The sequence below is a fragment of the Schistocerca americana genome, chromosome 1, assembly GCF_021461395.2.
Source record: "Schistocerca americana isolate TAMUIC-IGC-003095 chromosome 1, iqSchAmer2.1, whole genome shotgun sequence".
Classification (NCBI taxonomy): Eukaryota; Metazoa; Arthropoda; class Insecta; order Orthoptera; family Acrididae; genus Schistocerca; species Schistocerca americana.
In genome coordinates this window covers 1,002,215,812-1,002,230,633 of record NC_060119.1, presented here as the reverse complement: position 1 = coordinate 1,002,230,633, position 14,822 = coordinate 1,002,215,812, and the positions used below count along the sequence as shown (strand labels likewise).

The window sequence follows — 14,822 nt, the reverse complement described above, 5'->3', positions numbered from 1 at the left end:
AAAGCTGAGGACACCACTTTCCTGTCTATGAAATGACTTAGTACGGAATGGCTGCCTCAGCAACCCAGGCAATGCTCTGCTGTGCGTCGGCCTTGTACGGCTGCGAAGTTGTGATGATATCAGCGACTGATGACCATAGCTGTTAAGTCCCATAAGAGGCTGTGCCAGCAGTCGACCCAGCGGTCTTCGCCCCTGCCACCTCAGCGGCGCTAGTGGGAAGCCTCGGGATGCCTCCAGCGTGCGTTGGGAGCCAACAAGACTGCCCATAGTAGTGAGCCATGGCATGGCCCACTGCTGGTGGCTGCAGACCGCACGTTGGCCTCAGAGGGTCGAACCAGTGACCTGCTGTGGACTGGAACACTGACGCCCCATCTGCTACTGCGTGTAGCCGCCAGTGTGACATGCTAAACTGTCCAGGGGAGCTGTCACACTTGAATGCCTTGTTAGTGAACCGGTGCCTATTTATACACGGTTGTGCGCCTCTGTTTTGCTAACATGCTACTCTGAGTCATGTACTCATAACACCTGGGTTGGGCCAGTGGGCCCCTTCTGCCTGTAACAAGCACCATGCAAACCACTGTGTTTACTCTTTTCAGCGGGTCTACGGCCCTGTGGCCTCCATTCTACTTCCCAACCGCTGGTAGCATAACTTACTGTCAACAGGCCCGCATCTGGCTGTAACTTGTGCACTCCGAAATATTGCACTGAAGCTAATGTTTTCCCATCTTAAACAGTGGTGCTGCTACACTGTCAATACTATCTCTTTGAAATCATTTCACAACTTTTCTATGCTTACATGATCAGATCGGAAGGGTGAAGATTGTCTCTTAAAAAGGCGTTAAGAGAATTTTTATCAGCTTTTTTAAATAACTATACTTTGCATTTCTTTTGATGGTTGTAGGTTTTACGGTATTCAGCTTAGCAGCAAATGCCTTGTGGTCACTAATCCCTGTATTCGTCATGATATTCACTATTTGTCCAGGATTATTTGCTGCTAAGAGTTCAAGTATGCTTTTGCAACCATTTACGCTACGAGTGGGTTCATGAACTAATTGTTCAAAATAATTTTCTGAGAAAGCATTCAGTACAATTTCGGATAACATTTTATGTCTGCTGCCGGCTTTAAACATACCATCTATAATGGTATGAATCTTGTATGTGTTTGAAATTAGACTGAAGTTTTCTTTGAACTGTTCATCAACAGTATCTTCTGAGTCGGGGGGTCGGTAAAATGATCCAGTTAATAGTTTAGTCCAATTTCACTACAAGGCAAACTACTTCAGACAGCAATAAATATGCCACCACCAACCGTATGTAATCTATCCTTTCTGAACACTGTTAGATCATTTGAAAAAATTATGGCTGAACTTATTTTTGGCTTTAGCCAGGTTTCTGTACCTATAACTATTTGAGCTTAAGTTCTGTCTATCAGGGCTTGGAGCTCTGGTTGTTTCCCAACACAGCTATGACAATTTACAACTACAATACTGATTGTTTCTACAACTACCTTACTGTGTTTTACCTGCCCCCTTTTAGACGGACGCCCTTTCTGTGGTTCCCTGAGACCCTTTCACCTAAAACTGCCCAGTCCCTTCCACACAGACCCCACTACTTGTGTAGCTGCCTCCTGTGTGTAGTGGACTCCTGACCCATTAAGCGGAACCTAGAAACCCACCAACTGATGGTGCAAGTCAAGGAATCTGCAGTCTACAAGGTCACAGAACTAACTGAGTCTCTGATTCAGACCCTCCACTTGGCTCTGCACCAGCTCGACGATGCTGCAAATGGTGAGTTCTGCCATAATCATGGAAGCAAGACTGGTAGTCTTTACCATTTCTGCTAGCCGCCCGAAACCAGAGAGAATCATTTGTGTATACAGAGAATAATAGCAGTCATATCACACTTCCCTGGGACACTTCTAATGAAACGCTTGTTTGTGATGAATACTCACTGTCGAGGACAACATACTAGGTTCTATAACTTAAGAAGTCTTTGAGCCACTCACATATCTGTGAACCTATTTCATATGCTTGTACATTTTTCAACAGCCTGCAATGGGGCACCGCTTTCTGGAAATCTATAAATATGGAATCTGCTTGTTGCCCTTCATCCATAGTCCACAGTATATCATGTGAGAAATCGGCAAGCTGAGTTTCACCTGAGCGATGCTTTCTACGACCATGCTGATCTGTGAATATGAGCTTCTCAGTCTCAGGAAAATTTATTATATTCGAACTGAGAATAGAATATGTTTAAGGATTCTGCAGCAAACCAACGTTAGGGATATTGGTTTGTAATCTTGCAGGCCCATTCTTTTGCCCTTCCTATAAACAGGAGTAACCTGCACTTTTTCCAGTCACTTAGGACTTTGTGCTGGGTGAGAGACTCATGATAAATGCAAGCCAAGAAGGGGCCATAGCCATAGTGTACTCTTTGAAAAATCGAACTGGGAATGGTAACCACCAACCAGCTGTGTACTTCAATTACAGACACTGCCAAACTTCAGCAAGGGGCAATCTTGACCAGCCAATTGCAAAGTACAACGGTCAGCACTTCTCCCTGTACCTACCCCATATTTCCTGTTCCTACTTTTCACTACTCAGGTACCTCACTTTATGTTTTCCTCTATGTTGTCAGCAACCTACTTCCTCCCCCTTGGATCTCTGTGTGCAACATGCAAGGAAGGAAGGAAGGAAAGAAGGTAGGTAGGTGGATAGGTAGGAATGGATAGGGAAGGAAAGGGGGGAGGGAGGAATGGCTAGAGAAGGAAAGGGGGGAGGGAGAGGGATGGGGAGTGGCAGGAGGGAGGAAGAGGAAGAGTGAGCCAGGGAAGGGGAGGGAGAGAGAGAGAGAGAGAGAGAGAGAGAGAGAGAGAGAGAGAGAGAGAGAGAGAGAGAGATACTTACCAAATTCATCGAAACCATTAAAACCCATCACATATCGAGACAGTTCAAGTTTCATGCATTTCATTCCGACAGGACATTGGTAGCCAGAATCAGGATCCAACGAGCAAAATGTATCAGGGATTGCCAAGCTGTTAATGGTGATGTATCTAAAATAAATAAAACTGTTGTTAATGACATTGTCAAACATAATATAACTTAATTTAGTGGTGGCATATATGTGTTCTTCCTATACATCAATAATGAACAAATGTTTGAAGCAAAAGAATACAGCAATTTACAACTTGAAATAAGATTATCTAAAATGGTTCCAGAAACAGAAAATAACTCAGCAGGTTTTCTTACTCATAAATCATATTTGAATGTTGTTTGTTTGTGAGAAGATCATGCCACGTCTCATCTAACAACAAGGTTGTGGTTAACCAGCCTGCAATAAGGCTGCTCACATTGGTTGGGATACCACCACTGTCATGTGAATATGGAGTTGATGGGTTCAGCAGGGCTATACTCAATTCCATGCAATATCTCAACAATGCTAGCACATTACTGGTGCTAGAGAGGACAGACATGCTGTTCATTCAGCCATGCAGGATTGTGCTGCCATGTCACACATACCTCGAGTAAGGAAATGGACTTGTATACAATAAGTCAAGCATTCACATGAATAGTGTGACAATATCTGGAGTACCATGGAGTGTCAGCGTGGTGACCACTGTTGCAACTTTGTTTCACATGGCAGCAAAGAGTGGCACACTGAAAAGTGATACACCCAAAGGAGTAGCACCATGTCATCTTTCAGATAAGTCCTACATAATAAATCATGATGGATGTATTCATGTGTGGAAGGTCCAAGAAGAAGGAACATTGCCAGACTGCATTCATAATCATCATAATGATGACATATGGCTGCGAGACATGGACATTGAACTCATTTACAAAAGGGAAACTTAGGACAGCACAGAGAGCCACAGAGAGATCAATGCTGGGCTATACAAGAAAGGACAGGAAAAGGGCAGATGACATCTGGTCTGTGATGAAGGTTAACAACATCTTAGAGACAGTAGGTTCATTGAAATGGCAGTGGGCTGGCCACGTCACAAGAAGAAAAGACAACAGATGGACGAAGCTAGAACTGCAGCGGAGTCCGAGAGAGCGCTGGAGGCCTAGAGGAAGACCACCAGACAGATGGGACAAAGACATCAAGAAGATTGCTGGTAACACCTGGCAGAGAACTGCCCTAGACCGTCCCACTTGGAAAAGACTGCTGAAAGCCTACCTGAATCCATGACTCGAAGAGGCCACATCATTTAACGATTGAACTGGCTGATGATGATGATGGGTACAACACCTGGTGCAGTAGTATGGTCACTTCTGGTTTACACAGCTAGTTATTTGATCAGCAGCCATAACATATCTGTCTTATTCAGAGCATTCAGACAAGGTTGGCACTGGTGGTGACATCTACAATGTGCTGACATGAGGAAAGTTTCCAACCAATTTCTCATGCACAAACAGCAGTTGACCAGCGGTGCCTGGTGAAACGTTGTTGTGATGCCTCATGTAAGGACGAGAAATGCATACCATCATGTTTCCGACTTTGATAGAGGTCGGATTGTAGCCTATCGCGATTGTGGTTTATCGTATCGCAACATTGCTGCTCGCGTTGGTTGAGATCCAATGACTGTTAGCAGAATATGGAATTGGTGGGTTCAGGAGGGTAATACGGAATGCCGTGCTGGATACCAACGGCCTCGTATCACTAGCAGTTGAGATGACAGGCATCTTATCCGCTTGGCTGTAACGGATCGTGCAGCCACGTCTCGATCCCTCAGTCAACAGATGGGGGCATTTGCAAAACAACAAACATCTGCATGAACAGTTCGATGACATTTGCAGCAGCATGGACTATCAGCTTGGAGACCATGGCTGCGGTTACCCTTGACGCTGCATCACAGACAGGAGCACCTGCCATGGTGTACTCAACGATGAACCTGGGTGCACGAATGGCAAAACGTCATTATTTTGGATGACTCCTGGTTCTGTTTACAGTATCATGATGGTTGCATCCATGTTTGGCGGCATCACGGTGAACGCACATTGGAAGCGTGTATTCGTCATTGCCATACTGGCGTATCACCAGGCGTGATGGTATGGGGTGCCATTGGTTACACGTCTCGGTCACCTCTTGTTCGCATTGACGGCACTTTGAACTGTGGATGTTACATTTCAGATGTGTTACGGCCCATGGCTTTACTCTTCATTCGATCCCTGCGAAACCCTACATTTCAGCAGGATAATGCACAACTGCATGTTGCAGGTCCTGTATGGGCCTTTCTGGATACAGAAAATGTTCGACTGCTGCCCTGGCCAGCACTTTCTCCAGATCTCTCACCAATTGAAAACGTCTGGTCAATGGTGGCCGAGCAACTGGCTCATCACAATACGCCAGTCACTACTCTTGATGAACTGTGGTATTGTGTTGAAGCTGCATGGGCAGCTGTACCTGTACATGCCATCCAAGCTCTGTTTGACTCAATGCCCAGGCGTATCAAGGCCGTTATTATGGCCAGAGGTGGTTGTTCTGGGTACTGATTTCTCAGGATCTATCCACCCAAATTGCATGAAAATGTAATCACATGTCAGTTCTAGTATAATATATTTGTCCAATGAATACCCATTTATCATCTGCATTTTTTCTTGGTGTAGCAATTTTAATGGCCAGTAGTGTAATTCAAGAGTGCATGTTGCACATATTATCGGAACATGTCTTCATATAGAGAGTTTTCAGCTGTTTCCCTGACAAGCACATGGTCCAGATCTCTCACCTGCTGAAAATATCTACTCATGGATTGCTGAGAGACTGACACTCCACCACTTGCCTGTCACTACACTTAATGAACTCTGGCACAGAGTTGAAATAGCATGGAGTGACAAATCCCATATCTGCCATCCACGCTCAGTTTGAGTCAATGCTATCCAGGTTAGAGCCATTACTACTGCCAGGGGTGGCAGCTCTGTGTACTTGCTTTCTCACCTTGTACATCCCCAAATCACCTACAAATTTAATCAGGTGTTCTTCCTTTTATATTGCAAATGCACAATAAGTAAAATTTCATTATATGCTACCATTCCTTGTGTTACAAGTATAAAGGCTAGCAGTATAGATATAATGGATGTATGATGGATACAAGAGAAAGTACATGTTGATATTACAGACCAGAGACAAGAGAAAGTACATGTCGATATTATGGACCAAACAGTAACAAAGAAAATCGGATATAATTTGGAACTGCGTCCTGATGTCTTATATTGGCCTGCTTAGCATCCTCTCAGATATTGTAAAAAGAGATGGGGGTTACAGGTAATCTTTATTGCCTTTCAACTGTGATGTTAGAGAAACTATGGTGAAAATTTAAAATAAAAATCTTGATTGTTTCTCATTTCCAGGGGTACAAGATATCAACACTGAGTCTTTTTGCAGACAACACTGTCCTTTTTGGCAAATGTAAACAGTATTTAAGGCAAGTATTAAATACAAACCTACAGTTCAAAACATAGGTTAGTGATAAACCAAGAAAGACAAAAAGGGTATGTTACGAGACAACTCCCATTTTACATTAGATTATTCTTTTCTGTAAAACAAAGTGGGTATTTTTCCTGTAGTCAGTTTCCTCACCAGAATAAAATTAAATACAAGTACCTTAATTGACACAACTTTTATAGACCAAAGTTAAACAGACAGTGTTGCCAATAATACAGTTCTGAATGGACTCTCTGACTTTGATGGGTAGAGACTTACAATAAACATAAATGTTTGCCAGAATAAAACTGTCCCTATTTGCAAAGTTGTTAGGTTAATAATAATAATAATAATAATAACAATAAAATTCTGTACTCCAAATCATGCTCAAAGATGCACGCTGGAAACATACCTTCCTGTCCTGGGTGGAAAATGAAGATGTCTACACAGATCTAGTTCTGTAGCAAGCCTATGACAGCAAGGGCCAAGGCATGTTTACGTACACAAGTCATAAATATGGAGCTGGTTCTGGAATCAGCCAACCACAACTGTGAGGGCGCTTCCCCTAATGCTAGTACCAGTACAAGGCGAACACAACAAAGTGGGTGCAAAAGAGTATAGTGTGGTCTTCAGGCAACTTGCACATCACTGTGGTGGTTCTTATGCCTTGGCACACATAAATGCAGCTCAAAGCAGTTATGGGCACTTTGTGTCCACTCCTTGCCTTGGTATATCTGTTTCAAGTATACAAAATTGTTAAGGCTTTCGTGGCCACTTGTTGACAAACTGCCTATTGGCTTCTGTCTCGGGTTCTTTGGCCGACGTTCATCTAATGATTTTTCTGACGTTTCGCCAGCACGAGTGGCTGGCATTGTCAAAGCTTCACCCTCCATTGCCGGTGGTGAACTGGAGCCGAGCTCGCGGCCGCAGACTATATGTACCTGGCACGCCAACGTCCGAGGGCTTCTCCGCGGTCATTTCCGGTGTGGTTCTCCTCTTGCTACCTGCGACGGTCGTTCACTGCAGTACGGGCAGCCAGGATCCGTTTACCTTAAGGCTTTCCTCTTTCTTGTTGAAACTGTTCACGTGTTTTTGGATTTCTACAGCTTCTCTGAACAAGCGCATGTGATAGTGCTTCTCTACAGCCAGAACTTCCGTGTCGGCGAATTTTATTACGTGGTCGGTCTCATTCAGTGCATGCTCTGCCACGGCCGATTTCTCCACCTGCCCCAACCTGCAATGTCGCTTATGCTCTTTGATCCTGGTGTTAATTGATCGTCCAGTCATTCCGACACAAACTTTTCCGCATGTGCATGGTATACAGTATATTCCCGACATTGCAAGTGGGTCTCTTTTCTCCTTCGCCAATCTAAGACACTCTTTGATCTTCCTTGTCGGTTTGAAAATCGTATTTACGCCGTGTTTGCGCAACATACGGCCGATTCTGTCCGTCACTCTGGGAATGTATGGCAGAAAGGCCGTATCTGACATTTCTTTTTCTGGTTCCTTAATTCGCCGAGTGTTTGGCTCTTTTACACTTCTAATGTAATTTGTGGAGTACCTATTGCTCCGCAGAACAGTTTCCAGGTGTTGCATTTCTCGTTTGAGGTGTTGAGGCTCACATATTCGTCCTGCTCTCGTTACGAGCGTACTAATCATGCCTCTTTTCTGGCTCGGGTGGTGGTTTGACAGATTGTGCAGGTATCGGTCCGTGTGTGTCGGTTTCCAATACACACTGTGTCCCAGGTTTTCGCCATCCCTTGTGACCAGCACATCTAGAAATGGCAGTTTCTTGTCCTTTTCTACTTCCGTGGTAAATGTTATGTTGGCATGGAGGCTGTTCAAGTGTCTCAGGAATTCACCGAGCTGTTCTTCACCATGGCTCCACACCACGAAAGTATCATCGACGTACCTGTACCACACCTTAGGTGGACGATTTTCAAACCAACAAGGAAGATCAAAGAGTGTCTTAGATTGGTGAAGGAGAAAAGAGACCCACTTGCAATGTCGGGAATATACCGTATACCATGCACATGCGGAAAAGTTTATGTCGGAATGACTAGGCGATCATTTAACACCAGGATCAAAGAGCATAAGCGACATTGCAGGTTGGGGCAGGTGGAGAAATCGGCCGTGGCAGAGCATGCACTGAATGAGACTGACCACATAATAAAATTCGCCGACACGGAAGTTCTGGCTGTAGAGAAGCACTATCACATGCGCTTGTTCAGAGAAGCTGTAGAAATCCAAAAACACGCAAACAGTTTCAACAAGAAAGAGGAAAGCCTTAAGGTAAATGGATCCTGGCTGCCCGTACTGCAGCGAACGACCGTCGCAGGTAGAAAAGGAGAACCGCACCGGAAATGACCGCGGAGAAGCCCTCGGACGTTTGCGTGCCAGGTACATATAGTCTGTCGCCGCGAGCTCGGCTCCAGTTCACCACCGGCAATGGAGGGTGAAGCTTTGATAATGCCAGCCACTCGTGCTGGCGAAACGTCAGAAAAATCATTAGATGAACGTCGGCCGAAGAACCCGAGACAGAAGCCAATAGGCAGTTTGTTTCAAGTATCATATATCATAACTGTTATTTCTGTGACTTTGGTTTGGTATTATGGACTACCATGGCAATAATACTGTGACGGATTATGCTACACTGCTGGTTTTTAACATGTCTCTTTTGGAACTGTTTGCTCACACTACGAACAACAATGGCTGTGCTTGTATTTGGACTTGGAAACAATGATCATTAACTGAACTTTCTTGAGAGCAATCAAATAAATTTGTTTTTTATAGCTTGAATACACATCTATAGTGAAAAAGATTCGAGTGAAATAGGTTCTGGAGCAGCTGTTGAAATAAATCATTCACCCTTGGCTAAACATAATGCTAGAAGAGGAGCTGATCTCACATGGCTATGTGACATTTTGCAAGCAACGTTTATGGAAACCTCTGTTTAATTTTGATTTTGGCATTGCACCCTAAGCTAATGGTATTCCACTCAGGAATTTCCAGTATGTCGACTCCCAGTGACTTAGCAACTTATTGTCTGTTTCATAATATTCTGTTCAGAGTAATGACAGAATTGCTTATACAAAGGATACTGATGAACAGTGTATTACTTTTATAAAGTGATATTAAGTCTATTGAGACTGCTGCTAGCATAGTGTATCTGAGCTATAACAGCTTTGTAATAGCAATTGTCAATTCATTTAATGGTGATAAAATTGAACCTACAGCCTGTCTGGTGTTGATAAACATCAATCACTCAAGGGTACACAACTGATTTAAGTTACACGTAATACAGAAACTTTAACAGAATTCATGAACTTTTTCTTCATATTTATCATACAATTTTGAAATAGTGAAATCTATTATAGATGAAATGAATTTAAATTGCCTTGTATCAACTACATGGACATAAAGATTGAGAAAGTAATTTTTAAAGATGTTAAAAAGATAACGATAGAAGAAAACTACAGTGAAACATATGCTAAATTAGAACGTCTTGCTTCATAGCTACCAGTATTTATGGCAATGTCTACAATTTAATCTTATTAATTTCTTGGCTGATTTTTCAGTATTACATTCATTTGCATACATAATTCTTATTGCTGCTACAGATATACTGCAATAACACACAAGATTTAACTAACGTAAACTATATAAAATAAATTGGCAATTGAAACACAAATGAACATCTACATCTACATCTACATGGATACTCTGTAAATCACATTTAAGTGCCTGGTAGAGGGTTCATTGAACCACCTTCACAATTCTCTATTATTCCAATCTCTTATAGCGCATGGAAAGAGCAAACACCTATATCTTTCTGTACGAGCTCTGATTTCCCCTATTTTATCGTGGTGATCATTTCCCCCTATGTAGGTCAGTGTCAACAAAATATTTTCGCATTTGGAGGAGAAAGTTGGTGACTGGAATTTCTTGAGAAGATTCCATCGCAACAAAAAATGCCTTTCTTTTAATGATGTCCTGCCCAAATCCTGTATCATTTCTGTGACACACTCTCCCATATTTCCTGATAATACAAAACATGCTAAAAGGACGGACAAGTGTATTGTAGGCCGTCTCCTTAGTAGATCTGTTACATTTTCTAAGTGTTCTGCCAATAAAATGCAGTCTTTGGTTAGCCTTTCCCACAACATTTTCTATGTGTTCCTTCCAATTTAAGTTGTTTGTAATTGTAATATCTAGGTATTTAGTTAAATTTACGGCTTTTAGATTAGACTGATTTATTGTGTAACTGATATTTATACTATTCTACTCAAATTGTGGTTCAAGCAAACAAAACTAATGTAAAGCATTTACTTATAACCAATATTTTAGACTCACTTTGGGTCTGTATCATTCAACACACAATGATTCTTCAGTTCACCAAAGAATTGCACTCCAAGAAGCCCATACAATGACATAAAGAACAGGAAGAATAATGTGACATTGTATATTTGCTGGCTCGATCGCCTGATGAAAAAATGACAGAGATATGAGTAAAAGTCAGTGACAAGAGCAGAAATATCAAATATAAGAACATTTCAGTCATTACAATGGAGCATCACATCTTACAATAATTTATAGCTATCAGCATCCATGTGTCAATCATATTTTTAAAAGCCTATCACCTGTTATATGAAACTCATCAATGACAAATGTAATATTAAGGAATCCATCGGAAATGCAATAAATAATCTGCATTGCTTAGTAATATTTCATCAAAGTATAAGAAGTCTTTTAAATAAAAAAGAAAAGCTGATTGCCTTTTCTTCAAGAAACAGTTGACACAGATGAAACTATTGCTAATGTGCTCTGCTTAACTGAACATCACCTGGAAGCTACAGAAAGTAATCAGTTAATTTAAATAGCTATAAAATGGGTTTGTACTATTGTACCACCAACATAAGACTAGCTAGGCTGGCAATTTATATTTACATTACTCTTAGCTCACAAATCATAGATGTAACTCAGTTCTGTGTTGTATAGCATTTTGAATTGGTGTGCTGTAAAATAAGAACTGGAAATGCTGTCATAACAACAGTGTACAGGGCACCTGTGGGAAATATTCAGAACTTCCTTTCTTAGCTGGAATCAGTTCTTATAAAACTTTAGAGGAATAACAGTAAGATAATAATATTTGGTGATTTTAACATTAATTTCCTAATAAATAATAACAGTCATCAATGACTGGAATCATTATTGTCCACTTTCAAGCTACTCCCTATGATCTCTCCCCCAACAAGAGTATATGAGCACAGTAAGACCATTACTGACAATCTGCTTCTGGACCACACAGATTAAAGTAAAGTAAAAACATAGGCCATAATAGATGATTTGTCTGACCATGGTGGTCAAATGACAACTTTAAAACATGCCAGCAGAAAAGCAGTAAATGGTCACACCCAGGTTACACGCGTAAGAACATCAAATACTGGATCTTCTAGTGTGTTTAGAAATAGTTACATCTGCAACAATGGAAGAAAGAATACGAGGCAGAGAAAGTAAATAAGAAATTCAACTCATTCTCAAATTCTGAAACATTGAAGCCCACTTCTGACAAAGACAGGTTAAATTGAAACCAACCTTTAGTGGAAGGAAAAACTTGTTAATGATAGGATTAAAATACCTTGTGCCAAGAAGGTATATATATAAAAAGAAACAAAGATGAGGTGACTTACCGAACAAAAGCGCTGGCAGGTCGATAGATACACAAACAAACACAAACATACACACAAAATTCAAGCTTTCGCAACAAACTGTTGCCTCATCAGGAAAGAGGGAAGGAGAGGGGAAGACGAAAGGAAGTGGGTTTTAAGGGAGAGGGTAAGGAGTCATTCCAATCCCGGGAGCGGAAAGACTTACCTTAGGGGGAAAAAAGGACAGGTATACACTAGCACACACGCACATATCCATCCACACATACAGACACAAGCAGACATTTATATATATATATGGTTATAATAGAGGGAAACATTCCACGTAGGAAATACATATCTAAAAACAAAGATGATGTGACTTACCAAATGAAAGTGCTGGCAGGTCGACAGACACACAAACAAACACAAACATACACACAAAATTCAAGCTTTCGCAACAAACTGTTGCCTCATCAGGAAAGAGGGAAGAAGTGGGAAAGACGGAAGGAAGTGGGTTTTAAGGGTGAGGGTAAGGAGTCATTCCAATCCCGGGAGCGGAAAGACTTACCTTAGGGGGAAAAAAAGGACAGGTATACACTCGCACACACACACACATATCCATCCACACATACAGACAGAAGCAGACATATTTGGTCTTTAAATATGTCTGCCTGTGTGGATGGATATGTGTGTGTGCGCGAGTGCACACCCGTCCTTCTTCTCCCCCCAAGGCAAGTCCCCCCGCTCCCGGGACCGCGGAACGACTCCTCACCCTCACCCTCAAAACCCACCTCCTTCCGTCCGCCGACCCCCCCCCCCCCCCCCCCGACGAGAATACTCTCCGTTGCGCGTTGCGAAAGCCCGAAGCCCGAACCCCGTGTGCATGTTTGTGTTTGTTTGTGTGTCTATCGACCCGCCAGCGCCCCCGTTCGGCAAGTCACCCCCATCCTTGCTTTTATATATAATTTTTCCCACGTGGAATGTTTCCCACTATTTTATATATATATATATATATATATATATATATATATATATATATATATATATATATATATATATATATATATATATATATATATATATAAAAAAAACAAAGATGATGAGACCCACCAAACGAAAGCGCCGGCAGGCCGACAGACACACAAACAAACATAAACACACACACAAAATTCGAGCTTTCGCAACAAACCGCCGCCCCACCAGGAAAGAGGGAAGGAGAGGGAAAGACGAAAGGATGTGGGCTTCAAGGGAGAGGGCAAGGAGTCACTCCAATCCTGGGAGTGGAAAGACCCACCTTAGGGGGAAAAAAGGACGGGCACACACTCGCACACACACACATATCCATCCACACATATACAGACACAAGCAGACATATTTAAAGACAAAGAGTTTGGGCAGAGATGTCAGTCGAGGCAGAAGTGCAGAGGCAAAGATGTTGTTGAATGACAGGTGAGGTATGAGTGGTGGCAACTTGAAGAGATTGAGGCCTGGTGGATAACTGGAAGAGAGGATATATTGAAGAGCAAGTTCCCATCTGCGGAGTTCGGATAGGTTGGTGTTAATGGGAAGTATCCAGATAACCCGGACGGTTTAACACTGTGCCAAGATGTGCTGGCCGTGCACCAAGGCATGTTTAGCCACAGGGTGATCCTCATTACCAACAAACACTGTCTGCCTGTGTCCATTGATGCGAATGGACAGTTTATTGCTGGTCATTCCCACATAGAATGCGTCACAGTGTAGGCAGGTCAGTTGGTAGATCACGTGGGTGCTTTCACACGTGGCTCTGCCTTTGATCGTGTACACCTTCCGGGTTACAGGACTGGAGTAGGTGGTGGTGGGAGGGTGCATGGGACAGGTTTTACACCGGGGGCGGTTACAAGGGTAGGAGCCAGAGGGTAGGGAAGGTGGTTTGGGGATTTCATAGGGATGAACTAAGAGGTTACAAAGGTTAGGTGGACGGCGGAAAGACACTCTTGGTGGAGTGGGGAGGATTTCATGAAGGATGGATCTCATTTCTGGGCAGGATTTGAGGAAGTCGTATCCCTGCTGGAGAGCCACATTCAGAATCTGATCCAGTCCCGGAAAGTATCCTGTCACAAGTGGGGCACTTTTGTGGTTCTTCTGTGGGAGGTTCTGGGTTTGAGAGGATGAGGAAGTGGCTCTGGTTATTTGCTTCTGTACCAGGTCGGGAGGGTAGTTGCGGGATGCGAAAGCTGTTGTCAGGTTGTTGGTGTAATGCTTCAGGGATTCCGGACTGGAGCAGATTCGTTTGCCACGAAGACCTAGGCTGTAGGGAAGGGACCGTTTGATGTGGAATGGGTGGCAGCTGTCGTAATGGAGGTACTGTTGCTTGTTGGTGGGTTTGATGTGGACGGACGGACGGGTGTGCACTCGCACACACACACATATCCATCCACACATGCAGACATATTTAAAGACCAAATATGTCTGCTTGTGTCTGTATGTGTGGTTGGATATGTGTGTGTGTGCGAGTGTATACCTGTCCTTTTTTTCCCCCTAAGGTAAGTCTTTCCGCTCCCGGGATGGGAATGACTCCTTACCCTCACCCTTAAAACCCACTTCCTTCCGTCTTTCCCTCTCCTTCCCTCTTTCCTGATGAGGCAACAGTTTGTTGCGAAAGCTTGAATTTTGTGTGTATGTTTGTGTTTGTTTGTGTGTCTATCGACCTGCCAGCGCTTTTGTTCGGTAAGTCACCTCATCTTTGTTTTTATATATAATTTTTCCCAC

General features: G+C 42.8%; 1 protein-coding gene across 1 annotated transcript in view; it reads right to left on the bottom strand.

Annotated features, from left to right (window-relative positions):
• The window catches only part of LOC124548715 (sodium leak channel non-selective protein), a 436,855-nt gene that overhangs the window by 311,907 nt on the left and 110,126 nt on the right, over positions 1-14,822 (bottom strand). Inside the window, exons 6-7 of the mRNA XM_047125188.1 lie at positions 10,777-10,905; positions 2,907-3,052 (exon numbers count right to left, since the gene is read on the bottom strand). Coding sequence (XP_046981144.1) covers positions 2,907-3,052; positions 10,777-10,905 — 275 coding nt within the window. The remainder of the gene's footprint in view (positions 1-2,906; positions 3,053-10,776; positions 10,906-14,822) is intronic.